At 34.3% G+C, this 17839-nt stretch overlaps 1 protein-coding gene and 1 long non-coding RNA gene across 2 annotated transcripts; one reads left to right on the top strand and one right to left on the bottom strand.

Moving 5' to 3' along the window:
- Positions 1-830: 830 nt before the first annotated feature.
- On the bottom strand, positions 831-6375 carry LOC126974750 (uncharacterized). The gene is made up of 4 exons (XR_007731571.1): positions 6257-6375; positions 5253-5357; positions 3742-3849; positions 831-953 (listed from the first exon to the last, which is right to left on the bottom strand). It is a non-coding gene; the product is annotated as an uncharacterized LOC126974750 (long non-coding RNA).
- Positions 6376-8690: 2315 nt separating this feature from the next.
- On the top strand, positions 8691-17526 carry LOC126974724 (oocyte zinc finger protein XlCOF6.1-like). The gene is made up of 4 exons (XM_050822328.1): positions 8691-8984; positions 10881-10959; positions 11963-12035; positions 15335-17526. The coding sequence occupies exons 1-4, from the start codon at positions 8857-8859 to the stop codon at positions 16303-16305; spliced, it is 1251 nt and encodes a 416-aa protein (XP_050678285.1). The 5' UTR covers positions 8691-8856; the 3' UTR covers positions 16306-17526.
- Positions 17527-17839: the final 313 nt, after the last annotated feature.

Below are 17839 nucleotides of genomic sequence, written 5' to 3'. Positions count from 1 at the left end.
AGTGGTATTCCTCCGGACATGCCGCCCTAATTCGGTTGTGTCCCTTAGGACGTAACATGGCATTACCACTCTTTATTTTCATAAAAATTATTATCATAATATTACCTTGCCTTTTCTGACTTACTGTATCTCCGTTAGACATGTTCTTAACTTAATTGTATAATGTAATTAACAACTTATATCAGAATATGAAACAAAATTACATTACTTACAATATCCTGAAAATAATAAAAAAACATTGGTCATTAGTACGTATAAGAAAGTTTCATGCTTAGTTATTATATAAAATTAGTCGTCCGAATTTTTAACCATGCTCTCATACTACAGCAGAATCCGGATAAAAAATAGTCCATGAGCCGACGAAACTATGCCGCACAAACAGGACGTCGTAGAAATCGTGTAAATTATCAATAATTATTTAAGCTGTTAAATTTTGTAGCTAACCATAGGCCTAGGCCTGATGAGAAAGCTCATGGTCGCCCAGAGGGCAATTTATAGGGCTATGCTCGGATATTACCCTGCGAGATCGAATCAGAGATGAGAAGATCCGTAGGAGAACCAAAGTCATCGACATAGCACAAAGCAGCGGGCAGAGACATAGTTGAACGGACAGATGGCCTTTGCGGCAGTAAAGTAAAAAAATGGCGACCACGTACCAGAAGACGCAGTATTGGTAGTCCCCCACAAAATGGACCGATGATCTAGTCGAGATCGCCAGAATACGTTGGATGAGGGCAGCGCAGGACTGATCGTTGTGGAGATCTTTGGGGAAGGCCTTTGTCCAGCAGTGGACGTCTTGCAGCTCACGATGATTATGATGATGTTACTTACTTGCAGTTTTCTTCCTGCAGTTTTCATACTTCAGATAACATAAATTCGTGAAGTTCTTGTACTCATATTTCCAGTTCGAATATCCCCCAACTACGAATCGCTGACCACAGACTGCGCCGTATCTTATGTTAAATTTAAAAATAGTTTTCAGTTACGAAAATAATATCGAACAATGTATAGTTATTAAGGAGGCCTTCTCGGTCCTATGTATCGTCAACGCGAACATGGTTAAAAAGCAGTTTCATCCAACGTATACCGCTTGATGTTGACAAGCAAGAGAAAGCGTTAACATTAAACGAAAAGTCTGCAGAAATACCTAAGAACTTCTTCCAGGAAATACTACATGTTTTTGAGTAATCCTTACAAATTAATGTAATAAATGTTTTTCATATAGAATCTCCATTACATGCACGAGTTTTTTATCGCAATGTTTTCTTTACTATTACCATTTTTGAGTATATTATGAATGGCAAAAGTGCACGTAAAATTTATACAAAACAGCATATAAGTATATGGAAGGTAATACTGAATTTGTTTGTTGAAATTTGCATTTTCTGCATCGATGAAAATGTAGATACAATGCGCAAGATCTAATTCAAATTCAAATAGTTTATTTCTCAAAATAAGATAACTGCATCACTTTTTGAAGTCAAGAAAATATACAAATAATAGAATAATACATAAATACTGCTTATAAATTGCTTTAATCCCATGCACTATTATCTGTTATATAATCTTTAATTGCATAATAAGCTTTTTTTAAAAGTTTCTGTTTAACAAATAATTTTAACTTTTTAATTGTAGATTGCAAATTTCTTTAGGGATTTTATTATAAAAACGGACACATTGTCCCCTAAATGATTTGTCTATTTTCGTTAGCCTTGTGTGTATCAGAGCAAGATTATGTTTATTTCTAGTGTTGCAGTTATGAATGTCATTGTTTTTTTAAAACGATCTATATTTTTATGCACAAATATTAGGTTTTCAAATATGTATTGACATTGTACTGTTAATATGTTGATCTCATTAAATTTATCTCTCAACGAATGTCTACTGGACAGATTGTAGATTGCTCAAACAGCTCTTTTCTGCAGCACAAAATTCGTTTGAATATCAGCAACGTGTCCCCACAGTAATATAGCGTAAGACATAACAGTATGGAAATAACTGAAATATACGACACGTGCCGTGTCTTCGTTTGTGAGCTGGCGAATTTTCCTTACAGCAAATGCTGCAGAACTAAGTCTATTCGCCAAACCAGCTATATGTGGACGCCATTGGAGTTTTGCATCTAAAGTAATACCCAAAAAAACTGTGGTGTCTACAAGTTCCAAGTACTCCCCATTCACAAGTACATTTGAATTCACCTGACTGACATTTGGAGTTATGAATTTAATACATTTAGTTTTCTTACTATTCAAAAGCAAATTATTAGCATTGAACCAATGAACAATTTTGGACAAAGCATTGTTTACATCATTCAAGGCTGATTCACGTCTTTTAATCTTAAATAAAAGGGATGTGTTATCAGGGAATAAAACAATTTCAGGATTATCCTTAACAACATATGGCAAATCATTTATATATATCAAAAATAGAAACGGACCAAGAATTGAACCCTGTGAGACACCCATTTTTATGGTTGATCCAAGGGCGCGCTTTCCATTGATATCAATAGTCTGAATTCTATTTTTCTGTTCAGGAAAGGTACCACAGTCAATACATTTATTAAATATTATTGCTTATTGTGGAGCTATAGCAGAGATTATAGTTTAGTTATAGAGGTCAATTGTGTTTTTTAATTTTAAAGAGTTAAATACTTTAACGACCTCAGTATATTGCACATATTGAAATTTAAAATATTTAGAACATTCTTCGACATTTTCTTTTAACATAGTTTTTCTATCTACACCTATATGCCTAAAAGTTTTCAACAAAGATGCGTAAAACGCCTTAAGTACCGACGTTTGTATGAAAAATATGACGGGTTGGCTGCTCTTAAGAGACTTTCAAAGGAATTTGGGCTAAAGTCAAAATATTAAGCTGCAGTTCTCTGCACTGTTCCTACAAAAGTCGCACAACAATTTTTATTAAAGTAACTCAATATTGCCCAAAATGGGTAGCATAATCTAATACATAAAATTCTCGTGTCATGGTGTTAAACTTTGAACTCCTCCGAAACGGCTTGACAGATTCTCATGAAATTTTGAGTACATATTGGGTAGGTCTGAGAATCGGACAACATTTATTTTTCATCCCCCTAAATGTGGGGTGGTCCACACGAAATTTATTTTTTATTTTTTTTAAATTTGTTTAATTATGAGTCAGCATTAAAATATACATACAACTTCAAATTTTCACCCATCTACAATCAACAGTTACTTTTGTATCGCGATTTTCATATCGGCAATACAACGTTTGCTGGGTCAGCTATAAAGTTATGGTTACGTTAGGAGATTAAATAAAGAATTTTAATCTTTATTATTTTCTACACACTGTGCTTCCCCGGGTCATAAAAAGAACTGAGAGGCCGAAGGGTTTCGTATAAGACGACGAAGGGCTTTTACCACCGGAAGGCTCCTTTGCACAGAATGCTGGCTAGATTATGGATACCACCAAGGCGCGTTTTTCTGCCGTGAAGCAGTAATGTGTAAGCATTTTTGTGTTTCGGCCTGAAGGTCGTCGTAGCTAGTAAAATTACTGGGAAAATAAGACTTAACATCTTATGTTTCAAGTTGACGAGCACAATTATAGTGGCGCTCAGAATTTTTGGGTTTTTCAAGAATCCTGAGCGGAATTGTAATGGATAAATCGTATCAATTACCGTCAGCTGAACGTCCTGCTCGTCTCGTCCCTTATTTTCATATTAAAACCACATCGGTAGTTATTGGTGAATGTTTTATTACTTACTCTTCGTAGGCATTAGGACAGAAAAGCGAGCATTCCGGGTGCTGTGTCGATTCAGTTTCGTACGTAACATGATAAGCTATTTGAGCGCCCGTGTATTGAGTGTTGTACCTGCAACATAATAACTAGTGATTAGCCATGCATAATTGAATCTTATCCTGTCTAAGTCATAAAGTAAGTAAGTAAGTACCTTTAATTGATGTTTTTTTATGATAATAAGGGACAAGACGAGCAGGACGTTCAGCTGATGGTAATTGATATGCCCTGCCCATTACAATTCAGTGCCGCTCAGGATTATTGAAAAACCAGAAAATTCTGAACGGCACTACAAATGCGCTCGTCATCTTGAGACATAAGATGTTAAGTCTCATTTGCCTAGTAATTTCACTAGCTACGGCGCCCTTCAGACCGAAACACAGTAATGTTTACACATTACTGCTTCACAGCAGAAATAGGCGTCGTTGTGGTACCCATAATGTAGCCGGCATCTTGACCAAAGGAACCTCCCACTGGGGCTTAATAAAGTATACATTGACGTCACCAAGATGGCGGCCTATTCCTATCTTATCACGCGGCAATTATACTTACGTATAGGTAACCTTTTATGAATGATTAAATAACAGTGTGTGCTTGTACACACGAAGGCAATGAAGTTTTCAGATATTGTTATCAATACCGAATACAACTATGTTATCAAAGCGTGTCCCGTAAGTCCCGTAACCCAGCCGGCTTTACCCAAATGAAAGGGCGCTGCTTGTGGTGGCAGGATGATCCTGTTGCCGGAGGCTCGGCTTCAGATTCTTAAAAGTTATTTTTTTTTATAATCGCTTATAAAATGCTCACAGAATACCTTTATTTATTTAAGGTGTGTGTGGATGATGTAGCTACTGCACTGAATAACTTTTATTTTTAATTTACATTTACTTTTTTGAATTACTTGTGTAAGGCATTGACTATTTCACGTTTGAGTATGTTTGTTGCATCACTTTACATTTATTATATTGTAATTGAAGTGATTTGTAAAACGATTAAAATGTAAATCTTAATTTAAAAAAGTGGCAATGAGTTACTTGCTACTTCTTCTCATTAGCTTAATCCTTTACGAAGTAGCAGTAGATTCAATAAGAAAATATATTTTTTGACATTCATAAGTTTCATTTCCGTGACCTACATGAATAAAGTGATTTTGAACTTCGCCTGTTCAAAATATACCGTTAGTAAGTTACTAGTATAGTGACTAAAAATAGTATTATATTCTTAGATCAAAGATTGGTCTCTGGTGCGGTCCAATTAACGTTTTTTATTTATTTTTTTTGTTTATCCTCTTTTTTAACTGCTCACATGATATATACATATATTAGTGAAAACTTTATTGGTGTGCGTACAATTTTATTTGTATTTTTGGAAATGTTTTAAATACTGTCTGTTTCCCACAAATAAATAAATATTCTGTGGCCAGAGGTCGAGATGCGTTGCCTGTACTTTTAAAATAGTAGCACGTCTATTTTACTCACCTATCGAAAACCCATTCACTGTTCTCCCAGTATGGACGATACAAAGACTCCGAAGGATTCGCTGTTAGTAACAGATGTTGATTTAATGCAGGATGCCAATGAGGGCTGAAATCAAAATTCACGTAAAGATAAAACGCGAGTTGATTGCAGAGTGCAGATGAATGCGATAGTGATGTGACCTTCTTATACTTGATGACCATAATCATGAGTGTGTCGATAAATTTAAACAAGGAAGTGTCTATATAGCCGATTTTTGGATGTTTTTTTTTAATCTTTTACAATTATCGCATGAATAACTATTATTTATTTGTCCGACAATTTTCAAAGTAAATAATTATACCGAAATCTAAGATTAGTAGCACTATAATCGTGGAACAAAGCTCTATCAACTATAATTTATAAAAATTGGTTAGGTTTGGTTAGGTTATGTTAGAACAAAACACGAAACAAAGAACAAAAGACGAAAGATTGAACAAAGTAGTAATGAACTGGGGCTGAGGAAAGTGGACAAGAATTGCAAGATATAGGAATGAGAGAAAATAGGGGAGGCTTTTACCGCTAAAGGCGGGTGGGTCATTATATCAAAAATAACGACTAACAATAGTAACAAAATACTTAAACATTGAAATATTTACACATAATTTATTACGATGTAAAGCTCTTAATGAATTAATAAAATTTTAGAACAGGTATGGCAGTACTTATATTATTTTGACTAAGTTTATCAAAGAGGATGTAAATACTATAAATTAATTAATACTGCCTAAGTAAAAATTGAAAATTAATTTAGTATGAAACGTGTAGTGATTTCATGATTTGACATAAGTTTGGATTAGTAGTAATTGCAATATGCCGATTGGCGACGAAGTATAATCCGGCGTAGTTTCCGGCAACGTAGTGGATTTCGGCTTTCTTATCCGTTCTTTACAAGATTATAATCGTCATCTGTCAATCTATACAGAGAGTTTCGTTAGGCTGAGGTTTATAAAATCAAAACTGTTTACAATTGCATAACATTCTGTTTCCTCGCGAAATATGTTTTGGTAACGTTCCACCTATTTCGTCTGATTTCGTCGTGCTTTGATGTCGCCACTGGTATTAGTAGATGCAGAAATATGACACCTAAAACTTAAAAGTAAATTAAAAAGTAGAAAACAATTTGTTATCTTTAAAGTGATATCCCTCACTTATATTATTAGTCATACAAATTAAATTTGTAACCACCTAGATATCACTTTAAAAATTACAAATTGTTTAGATTTGAAAGAGTGACATCTCAAGTCAATTTACTAATATGCAATTATTTGGGTACCTGAAAGTTGAACAACATATAATATTATACAAAATTTTACAACTTATACGAAGTTTTTGTCACGTGCACCAATAAACCACCGCGTGCTGTTCTATATGTTATTTTTTTGCAATCCCTGAACTAAACTACTTTTACATCGCGGTAAAAACGTATTTAATAAGCTACTCAAATTCAAATATTTTTATTCAAAATAGGATATAAAATCACATACTGATAGTCAAAAACTACCACCCATTCCAAATAGAATGCCTAAGACCTGAGAAGAACGGGCGCAACAAACTCAACTTACTATTTAATTTAACTTACTTGAAAACAATAAGAAATTCTTGAGTCTTTTCAAATCAAACATTCTCACCGTTAGGTACGCGAAAACGTCTCGCCTCATAAATTATAAATTAAATCAGAAATTAATTGGATGTTAATAATAATGCGATATATTAATTTTTGTGTAGTCTCCATCAATTGTTAAATAGCTTAAAATATTCTTATTTAAAATTTAAATAGTGCGTTAGATGAGAAACTTATAACTATTTTCGTAGATTATAAATATTGTTTTATGGAAAATGAGCGTACGGGTCACCTGCAGGTGTAATGTGATCATCGCCGTACACATTATCTTGCAACACCAGAGGAATCACAGAAGCGCTCCGGCCTTTAAGAAAGGTGGACGCGCTTTTTTTGAAGGTAGCCATATCGTATCGTCCTGGAAGCACCGGAGGAATGCTACACATCCAGATGGTTGGGATGATATGCTAATATGTGGAGTGTTGTGAGAGGGTGGAATTCGGTGGTATGAAAAAGGTCAAACAGCTGTTCGGAACACTCCACGTGAAAGATGCGGTAGAAGACACAATGAAGCGACGTCTCTACGCAACACCAGGTGATCTAGCCGTTCACAGAGCACTGGAGCCCCGACAATTCAAGCAGCTCTGCGTTGCACGCGGTCAAATGGTTCGAGCTGATACTGGGGATGACTCATACCAGAGATGACTCCATGCCTCCATATGTCGCGCTTTGTAGAGCGCTGAATGTAACAGTGCCGTGCTCTATTTATGACGCAATGCTTCTTCGAAGCCAATTAAACTTTGCCCTCCAGGTGACCCCGGAATTTGCAATCGCTCGAGATTTTGAGACCCTGTATTCTGATACTGCGCGAGTCTATAAGGGAGGTGTTGTGGAACAGCGGTGATACGACAAATAGGATTTTTTTTGTGGTAAATGCGCAAACTTCAGTCTTCTGGGGGTTAAATTGGACATGGTTCATTTTACTCCATCCCGCGACAAAAGATGACAATAATTATAACGTTAAGATGACAGTAGAAATAAAAAGAGTAGGATTATGCATACAAGCCCTAAGAAGTTTCATGTAATTTAGTATTGCTATCGTATTTTTTGAAAGAATAAATTGTTTGGAAGAGGAGAATAAACGAGCGTACGGGTCCTGTGATGGAAGTGATCACTCCCGCACACACTCTCTTGCAACACAAGAAGATTCTAAGAAGCGTTGTAGGTGTTTTTGAAGGAACTAATGTTGTATCGTCTTGGATCATTGCAAGGAAGTTAATTCCATAGGTTGGTAGTACGTACGAGGTAGAAAGTTCCTTAGAAACCGTACTGTGTGGATAAGGTTAATCATTAAGTCTTTGACGGCGTAGTATAGACAAGAATTGTTTTATCGTCGGAAGCTGCAGGCTTCAATATTGCTTGTAACGTCACAAGATTACTTTTAAAGTTCAACAAGGAAAGCAGTTGTACGCAGAGTTTCTTTTTAAAGAAAGGGTAACCAACCGGAATTTGAAACCGAATAAATGAATATTCATTTATTATTTCCTTTTGAATTAAAAAAAATATTATCTATCTTTCGTTTAACTTATGAATACATAAAGTACGTATATTATTAGAAAAAGAAAACTCAGATATAATCAAAGTATCAAAACTATTTTTCACATAATTTTCAGTGTTGCGAAGCTAATATTTTTTAAATTTCCCGCTTATTTCGACTGCCACGACTCGCTGGCCAGACTCTACCATGCAACTTGTCAAGCCATCGTGTCAAGCTGACGCCTGTTGAGTGTTGACACTTGACAGATCTGTCATTTTAATTGTAATCAATCGGATTTCGGTAGACCATCAGAAACAGATGAATGGAACTCGTCAATCCAATATCCAGATGGAATCGCTACTTAGAGAAACCTGAAATAAAAAACCAATTCTAATAGCGATTTGTTTTGTACGATAGTGTAATAATAGAAGGTGTTCTTGTTTGCGTGATAATATTGTTGTTTTCTTGTTATGGCTTCAACGGTAACTGTAAAAATTGAACCTACAGACTTTGAGGTGGACCCCGACAAAGAGAAAATTGCCCCAGTATTATTACATGGTCCTGAATTTATAAGCGTTAAAATAGAAGCCGAAAATGGGTAAGTTGTATTATATTTCAAAAGTTCCATGGTTTAGATAAAAAATACCGTGACGATTGCTCGTCTCGTAGAAAAAAACCATAACGTAAACATAATGATTTAAATATTAAAACTAAATAAAAAAAAATGTACACCGTACCTACATCTTATAGAAAAAGTTGGTTTATTAAAAAAATTAAATGACATCAAATATAGATTTGAGATGGATTCAAATTATTTTTATTCAAAATAGGATTTAAAATCACTTATTGAATAATTAATATTGATAATGGTTTGGGACAGTAATAAAAAGTCAATAATTTCCTCTGTACTCAAGATAAATGAGATAATGTGTAACAGACTTCCTACACACCATTTATTACATTTCATGGTATGTACATAGTATAATATTATTTAATAATCCTATTACTCCACTGCTGAATATCTAAATGATCGGACAGCCTGGGACTAGATTGTGATTATTTTATAGTGACTGTACAATATTGTATATTTTTATTGAAAAGAGCGCAAAAAAAGAATGCTGGGAGAGTTTCTTGCGCCGCTTCTTATCTCTCAGATCGCCATTTGTTTCCGAAGCGGTAGTAGTATCTAGTAGTATAAGAAATGACATCAAAAAGAATTCTAAAGGAATCAATTTTGAGAAAATAAATGCCTTTTATGCCTTTATTTACTTGCAATTAGTTCTCAAACATACCAAGTAAGAAATTATGGTGAATAAATATTTGTTGCATGATGCCTTGCATACTCCATAATTCTTCAAATCTTTTTCATAACTCTTGTGCCTGAAGTAGCTTAAATCTCGCAGACTCTCACAGACAAAAAAAGATTTCTAGCAATGTGTCTATTAGTGTGTCATCTTAAGAATCTTTTGTTATGAAGATACAATAGCCAATATATGATAATTTATAGTTATACTAGCTGACCCAGCAAACATTGTATTGCCGATATTAAAATTGTGATACAAAAGTAACTGTTGCTCGTAGATAGGTAAAAATTTGAAGTTGTATGTATTTTTTTAATACTGACTCATAATCAAACAAATTCGAATAAAAAAAAAAATTGATGTGGACCACCCTTAACATTTAGGGAGATGAAAAATAGATGTTATCCCATTCTCAGACCTACTCAATATACACTCATAATTTCATGAGAATCCGTCAAGCCGCTTTGAAGGAGTTTAACTACAAACACCGCGACATGAGAATTTTATGTATTAGATAGTTTATTCATTATTACTTCTAATGAAATTTTTGATATTATTTTAACACTATATATATATTGGATGCAAGTACCTTACAAACTAATTTACATATATACAGCCATTGTATAATACACCTTCGGATACTCTTTGATTGAACTGAATGGGTTGAGTTTCTAGTATGTTCTTCTCACAAGCTCTAGTTATTCTGTACATATAGTACATTTAGTAAGTCAAATTAACTAAATATTTTTAATGACAATTCAAAAGTGCAAAAGTTTATATGACTTTAAGAACACAGGGTTAATGAAAAAGCCAACAAATCTGAACTGGCAGTGGAGTAAAATTGATAATGTGTGAGGAAGTAAACAATTTACCAGTCGGAGGCTCCTTTGCACAGGATGCCGGTTAGATTATGGGTACCACAACAGCGCCTGTTTCTGCCGTGAAGTGTAAACATTTTTGTGTTTCGGACTGAAAGGTGCCGTACCTAGTAAAATTACTGGGTAAATGAGACCTCACATCTTAACATCTCAAGGTGACGAGCGCAAAGCCTCTCAGAATTTTTGGGTTTTTCAAGAATCCTGAGCTGCACTGCATTTTAATGGGCAGAGCGTATCAATGAACATCCTGCTCATCTCATCCCTTATTTTCGAAATATTTTATATATTAATATATATGTTTCTTAATATTTTCAGAGAAGGCACCAGTGTAGATGACACACTGATTAACATAAAATCAGAGCCCTGTGAAATTGAGGTTAAACAAGAATTGGTAGTGAGTAGTTTTTATAAATGGACTAATATTGTATAAATCTATATACAGGATGTCCCAAAGTTAGGAAGGGAAAGTACCTTAAATATCGAAGATAGGCTATTTTACTGAAAAAAGACTTTATGTTATTTTTAAAAGTTAGTACTTCTGCATTCAAAGATTTTCTAAGAATTACTTGCCTCGTCTGGGAATCGAACCGACTGAAATGTAAAAAAACACCCCTACTTTTATAATATGCCAATCGAAAGAATGGCCAAAAACTAATAACTCTTCTTAAGTAACATAGTATTTTAAAAGAAAGTAGTCAATTAAGTGGGTATTTTTTTGTAAATTAATTAATTAAATGCTCAAAATGTGATCCCTCTTGTCTTACGCAAATCGCCAATCTTTCCATTCGCCAAGGCCGGCCATCTAATCGGTCCATTCGTACCAATCCAAGTAGGAAAACATTCAGTTTACGTTGTTCCTTTCTTTTAAAATACTATGTTACTTAAGAAGAGTTATTAGTTTTTGGCCATTTTTTCGATTGGCATCATAAGAGTAGGGGTGTTTCTTTTTTTTCATTTCAGTCGGTTCGATTCCCAGACAAGGCAAGTAATTCTTAGAAAATCTTTGAATACAAAATTACTAACTTTTAAAAATAACATAGTCTTCTTTCAGTAAAATAGCCTATCTTCGATATTTAAGGTACTTTCCCTTCATGTCCCATAACTTGAGAGTTGAACAAAGCAAACAGAATTTTATAACGAGGCGGTAATCGAACGGTTAGCTCAGTGGTTTAGAGCACCGGCACGGAACGCCGGAGGTCGTGGGTGCGAATCCCGCATCGTTCATAAAATTTTGTTTTTCAAATTTTATTTGTGTACATTACATTATCAAGAATATAAAAACTCAATTGTAGTTTTTCCTGTTTTCACTAGTTCTTTAAAAAGTACTTTAAATTTATTCTAGTAATGTGTTACGTCTAAATACCTACTTTACTTTAACATGTGTTATCTAATTTTAGGAATGTGCCTCTGATTCTCACTTCATACTACCTGATAATGGTCCACAGGAACCAAGTGAAGTAGGTGATGTTGGTGAGTATTTAATCCTACTAATATAATAAATGTGAAAGTTTGTATGTCTGGATGTATGTTTGAACTTCTTTAACGCAAAATCTACTGAATAGATTTTGATGAATCTTTACAATAATATAGCTTACACACCAGAATAACAAATAGGCTATAATTTATAAAACTATAGTGTGAACTATACAAAATATAAAAGAAGTGTGATTGTTACTAATGAATACAACTAGCGCCATCTCTTATCAACTAGCAAGCAAAAGATCAATACAATTTATATGGCAAAACAACGTTTGCCGGGTCAGCTAGTTATATAGTAAATTCTTTATTTCGACCAACAAAGGATCATAATGTGTTTGTAACAAAGTATCTTAAAACCTGGTGTTAGTAAAAGTTATCTTAAAATCTAAACCTTCCTAACTTAGGACAGGAGCGACTTGTCAGCACATGTATCACACAGCAGTGGTTCAGGTACTGACAATCGAACCTGTGAAAGAAGCCTTCAGAATACCATTGGGGCTAGCCCGCACACTACGCAACAGGGAGGTACACCGCTTGCACATAGTCGAGTAAAAACAATCTATGTGTGCCTCAGCAAACATCCCCGACGCGCTGCAGTATCTTGGCAGAACCAATAATATTCTGAACACGCAGGGTATTGCACTGCTTCTGCGCATAGTCAATCCACAAACTGCTCGTGTAAAATGAGGAGCAGTGGCTTGAATAATTTTTTGAAATTGATTTTTAATAAACAACTTTAATATCAAATTCAAATCAAATATTTTTATTCAAAATAGGATATGATATCACTTATTAAAAGTAAAAGGAGCGGCCAAGTGCGTCCGACTCGCCCATTAAGGGTTCCGTAGCTGCAAGTAACATAATATAAAAGTTATATGGAAAGGAAAATGATATTAAATTATTTAAATGGAAAAGGCAAAAAATATTTGCTCAAAATCATACAGTTCAAATGAGCTCTCATCATTAAATAATAGGTATACTTATTAAAAAACTACTTACTAGATACTTAGATCTCGTTCAAACCAATTTTCGGTGGAAGTTTGCATGGTAATGTACATCATATATTTTTTTTATCATTCTCTTATTTTAGAAGTACCGGGGGGTCTCTCGCGTAAACTAATCAGTTTAGAAAAAAATGATATTAGAAACCTCAATATAATTTTAGAAGACCTATTTTTGAAGGTTTTTTGAGTTTCAGTTCTAATTATGGGGAACCCCTAAAATTTCTGAACAGTATTGTTCTTATAGTTTTGGAAAAAAGTGGCTGTAACATACACGGACAGACAGTCAGACATGACGAATCTATAAAGGTTCCGTTTTTTGCCATTTGGCTACGGAAGCCTAAAAATCTACCACCCATTCGAAATATAATGCCTCAGACCTGTGAAGAACGGGCGCAAGAAACTCAGCGGGCTTCTTATTTTTCATAAGTAAACACAGATTGATGGGTCAGTTCCGTATGTGATGTACTTACATTCCGGTTTAGGTTGTTGTTGCGAGATGCAGATTGTGCAAAATTTTGACGGCTTTTTTGATTTGACAACTTCAAACATTGTAGGTATAAGAGATAACCCTTTAATAGTCCGGTCAATGTAGACGTGTAAAATAACAAAAATTTCCGTAGAGACAAATAATGGTGGGATAAAAATCCCCATCGATCCTATGTGTGCTACAAGAGTTATTCGGGGTCACAGGTCAATTTTTTTTTAGATTTTTGTCGAAAACGGTAAGTTTTATCAAAAAAATAACATCAAACCAAAGTTGTTTAAAGATTTTAATATTCCCTACAATTATTGTGATCTTCATGATTTTTTTCCTAAGAGGGGATGGGGATGGATTTTATGTCTAAACTAGCTGACCTGGCAAACGTTGTTTTGCCATATAAATTATATATGTAAACCTTCCTTGAGCTTCAACGAATCTATTACAAAAGATTTCATTGAGATTGGTCGAATAGTTTAGGAGTTATAAGGGAACATACAAACATACATTCTCTTTTATATATATATATAGGTTTTTGTTAATTAGGCTAGCGGGGATGGGGATGGATCTTATGTCTAAATTGAGCGGACTATTAATAGCAGTAGAAATATTTTAGACTCGATACCTATAATAATTTTTGTAACTTTGTACCATCTTGTTAGTTAACGTTCTAGGGAAATGATAGGAGAATACGAATCTAGAGCAAAACCTGGATAGGATCGAAACTTAACTTTGAAATTACGTGAATAGCACCGCTGGTGTTAAATTGGAATCATGAACTACGATCGTATGCAAATTGTACATTGTAACTTAGGAATAAATAAATAAATAAATAATTAAAATTAATAAGCAAATAAATAAATAATTAAAATTAATAAGCAAATAAATAAATAAATTACCAGGGAGCGTACATTTCATGCCCGTTTTAATATAAACACACAGGATGTTTCAAAAAACGTAGTGACAGATAGTCTATCAACGTTTGATTCTGACATAATAGTTTCTGAAATATAAAAAATTTGTATTTAATGGTATGGAAACAAAATGCGTTAGTTATAAATTATAACTAATTAATTTATCTCTAAATAACACGCATAATTAAATGAAGAGATAGTCATGAAAACCAACAATTCGTTTTTTTCCATCCTGTATGTAGCTTGGTGTCATACGCCTGTCATCGGCATGACATGTACGCTCCTTGGGCCAATTACCAATGTAATTCCCAAGTTTTTAGTAAAAAAAAATTACAGATATCGCAACACATATCGTACATGTTCAAGGGACATGTTGATTTATAATCAAATATTTTTCAACGCTTATATGAGACTTTTTTTTAATCTGAGTTTTTTAAAGTGATAACTTCTGGATGGCATGGTAAACCGCTTCGTAACGTAACGCGTTACGGCGCCAGTGTGTCTGGCTTCCCTTTCTCTCACGCATAACGCAGCGGTAGGCAGGCTCCGCCCCTCTCACTCTAATTGTAACTTTTACAGGATTAAATAATGATACTTATAATGTATATTCACAAAATTTTAATGTACATATTCAAGAATTGTAAAAGAATAAAATATATTTTATAATCAATGACAGATTTTTATTAATAAACCTTACTTTAAATTATCATATTAATATAAATAAAATTAAAGTAATAATTTAAGCTTTTCTCAAGTTAAACAATTTCAATATTAAATAGATCAACTTAGATTAGTTTAAGTTATCACTTGGTGGGTTGAAAAGCAAGTGTAATAAACGAAATTAATACCTAAAAAAGGCATCATACCTATTTAATCTTTATTGTTATTTCACAGTGACAGAAGAAGACTTCAACAGGAATTCAATAGAGAGTGGGAGATATGCGTGTTGCGAGTGCGGCAGAAAATTCTCAACACAAACCACTCTTCGCACCCACATAATACTTCACAACAAGGGACGACTAGAATGTCATATCTGTTTGGTTCGAATGGACACATTGAAACACTATGAAGACCACATGAATGACCACATTAATGATAGTAAATATTCATGTCTTGTTTGCTGCAAGAAATTTAACAATGCATCACATCTAAGAGAACACATGGTTGTCCATGATGAAGATAAGCCGTACAAGTGTGATTCTTGCCCAAGGCAATTCGTTGTTCGAGCTCATTTCCTCAACCACCAAAAGTCTGCTCGCTGCAAGAAAGGGGGAGAGTTGAGATGTACAATTTGTGACAAGGAATTCCTGAAGATATATTTATTGAAGAGTCATTTGAGGAAGCATACAGATGAAAGACCATTCCAATGTGCTACATGTAGTATGTATTTTAAGCACAAATCGACTCTGATTCGACATATACAGATACATAATGATATAAGGCCGTTTGCATGTGAGTTCTGTGATAAAACCTTTACCCATGCAGGACTCTTGAAGCCTCACATGAGGAAGCATACTGGTGAGAGGCCGTATCCGTGTCCAAAATGTACGAAGACATTTGCCCATAAACACAACATGCTGAGACATCTAGCGAGACATGAAAAAGAGAAGAACTTACAATGCAAAATTTGTAATAAAGTATTTCCTAGGGAGAGTAGATTGGTCTACCATATGCGTTCCCACACTAACAGCAGGCCGTTTGTCTGTGATGTCTGCGGCAAGAAGTTCTCACACCGACAGAATGTTGTGAGGCATTATGAGAAGAAGCATCCGGATAAGAGTTACACAAGCGAACAGACAGATGCCAGTGTTGCCAGGAATGTGTGGTTGAAAGTGCAGAAGAAGTTGCAAGAGGCAGTGGAATAGATTATAGAATAAATAAGTATTATTCTCAATGGTTAGATGTGCTTAACTTAATAATAATACTATTATTAATTTTCTTTGTTGATTGTTCTTCGGACCTCTGTTACAGTGTTGTAACGACTTATTAACCTTTACTGGGAGGATGTATACTCTTAGAGGAAAATAATGTGACTTATGCGACTTTCGGATGTAGAGCAACCTTCTAGTAACTAGTTTTAATGAATTATCTGTCACAAGTTCCTAGAAATCCCATGTGGATGTTGTAACAGAGTCTATGGTCTATACACAAAGAAAGAAAAAAGTTTAATTGAATCATATAACTTAAAATAAACTTATGAAAGAAACAAACAAAATCTGAATATATACTATGTGCTACAAAAACGGTCTTAGAATTATTGCTGGTTTGAAAACCAATGCTGGTCTACCGTTGGGCCATTTCGTGATGTCGCTACAAATATATTATTTTATAAAGTTAAACTTATTTTAGCTAAGTGTCTATCATCAAATAAATGTCAGTAATTTCAGAGATTTGTTAGAGCAGGATGTCTTTTATCAGAATTATAAAAAATTACCACCCATTCAGATTTTTGGAGTGTTCGGATTAGTAGTACAAAGAATCCGCAGGGTTTTCTAAATCAACTAAAAGAAATAGTTTTGTGAAAGTTTGAATGTATATAACATAAAAAATATGAAATCTATTAAAAATTTTAGGTATATAGGTACTTAATGCTTAGATAATCAATACGGTTAGACAGAGCCTCTTGCTGCTAGACAACCGATGAAAACAGGCCATGTTTTTTACATTAGTGTGCGTGACAAGCTACGTAAGTGTAAGGCACGCACACTAAAGAAATAAGCCCGACCTGTTTTCATCGGTTAATCAGCAAGAGGCTCTGTCTACACGTATAAATTATTTAAAGCTTAGATTTTTACGAGAGCTGTCTTTCGGAGAACCCGTCGAATAGTTTACCCGGTCGAAATAGACAGCAAATATTTTAAATTATTATCAATGCCGTGAAATTACAATTTCACTAGTTATATTATAATTAAACGGTAGATTGTCAATCGACTTCATTTGGACAATTTTACTGGTCGTTAGTTTATGAGGCCGTCTCTGATTGTGTGATTGGTCTGTTTCTTGTATAGTTATTATTTGTTCAATAAACACTAGTGTAATCAACTAACTGTTATCTAAGCTAATCGGCCTTTCTTCACTAGTAGGTCCAAAAACAAGCGTAGCCGAGCGTAGCGTGCCGCGGCAGCGGTCGGCCGGCGAGTGCCTGAACCGAATCGGCCCTTGTTCACTATTGTTTCAATAGTATACTCTATAATATATGACTATAGTATACTCGTGACATTATAATATCACTAAAAGCAGGCTGGTAAATTGTAAGAAATGAAGTCGATTGATTATTTGCAGTTTAATTATAATATCACTAGTGAAATTGTATTACCACGGCATTGACAGTATAACTACAAATATATAAGTAGATATATTTATCTAGTATATGTGTCAATGTCATTGGAAATAGTCAAA

This window comes from Leptidea sinapis, chromosome 33 (assembly GCF_905404315.1).
Source record: "Leptidea sinapis chromosome 33, ilLepSina1.1, whole genome shotgun sequence".
In the NCBI taxonomy this organism is placed as follows: domain Eukaryota; kingdom Metazoa; phylum Arthropoda; class Insecta; order Lepidoptera; family Pieridae; genus Leptidea; species Leptidea sinapis.
The sequence above is the reverse complement of the archived record's forward strand: the minus strand, read 5'-3'. Positions and strand labels throughout refer to the sequence as shown.

Bases quoted from the DNA above. Each gene is read 5' to 3' on its own strand.
- LOC126974724 (XM_050822328.1), top strand. From the start codon at position 8,857: ATGGCTTCAACGGTAACTGTAAAAATTGAACCTACAGACTTTGAGGTG. The intron at 10,960-11,962 runs GTGAGTAGTTTT...ATCTAATTTTAG, and splicing joins AGGTTAAACAAGAATTGGTA to GAATGTGCCTCTGATTCTCA. The intron at 12,036-15,334 runs GTGAGTATTTAA...GTTATTTCACAG, and splicing joins AAGTGAAGTAGGTGATGTTG to TGACAGAAGAAGACTTCAAC.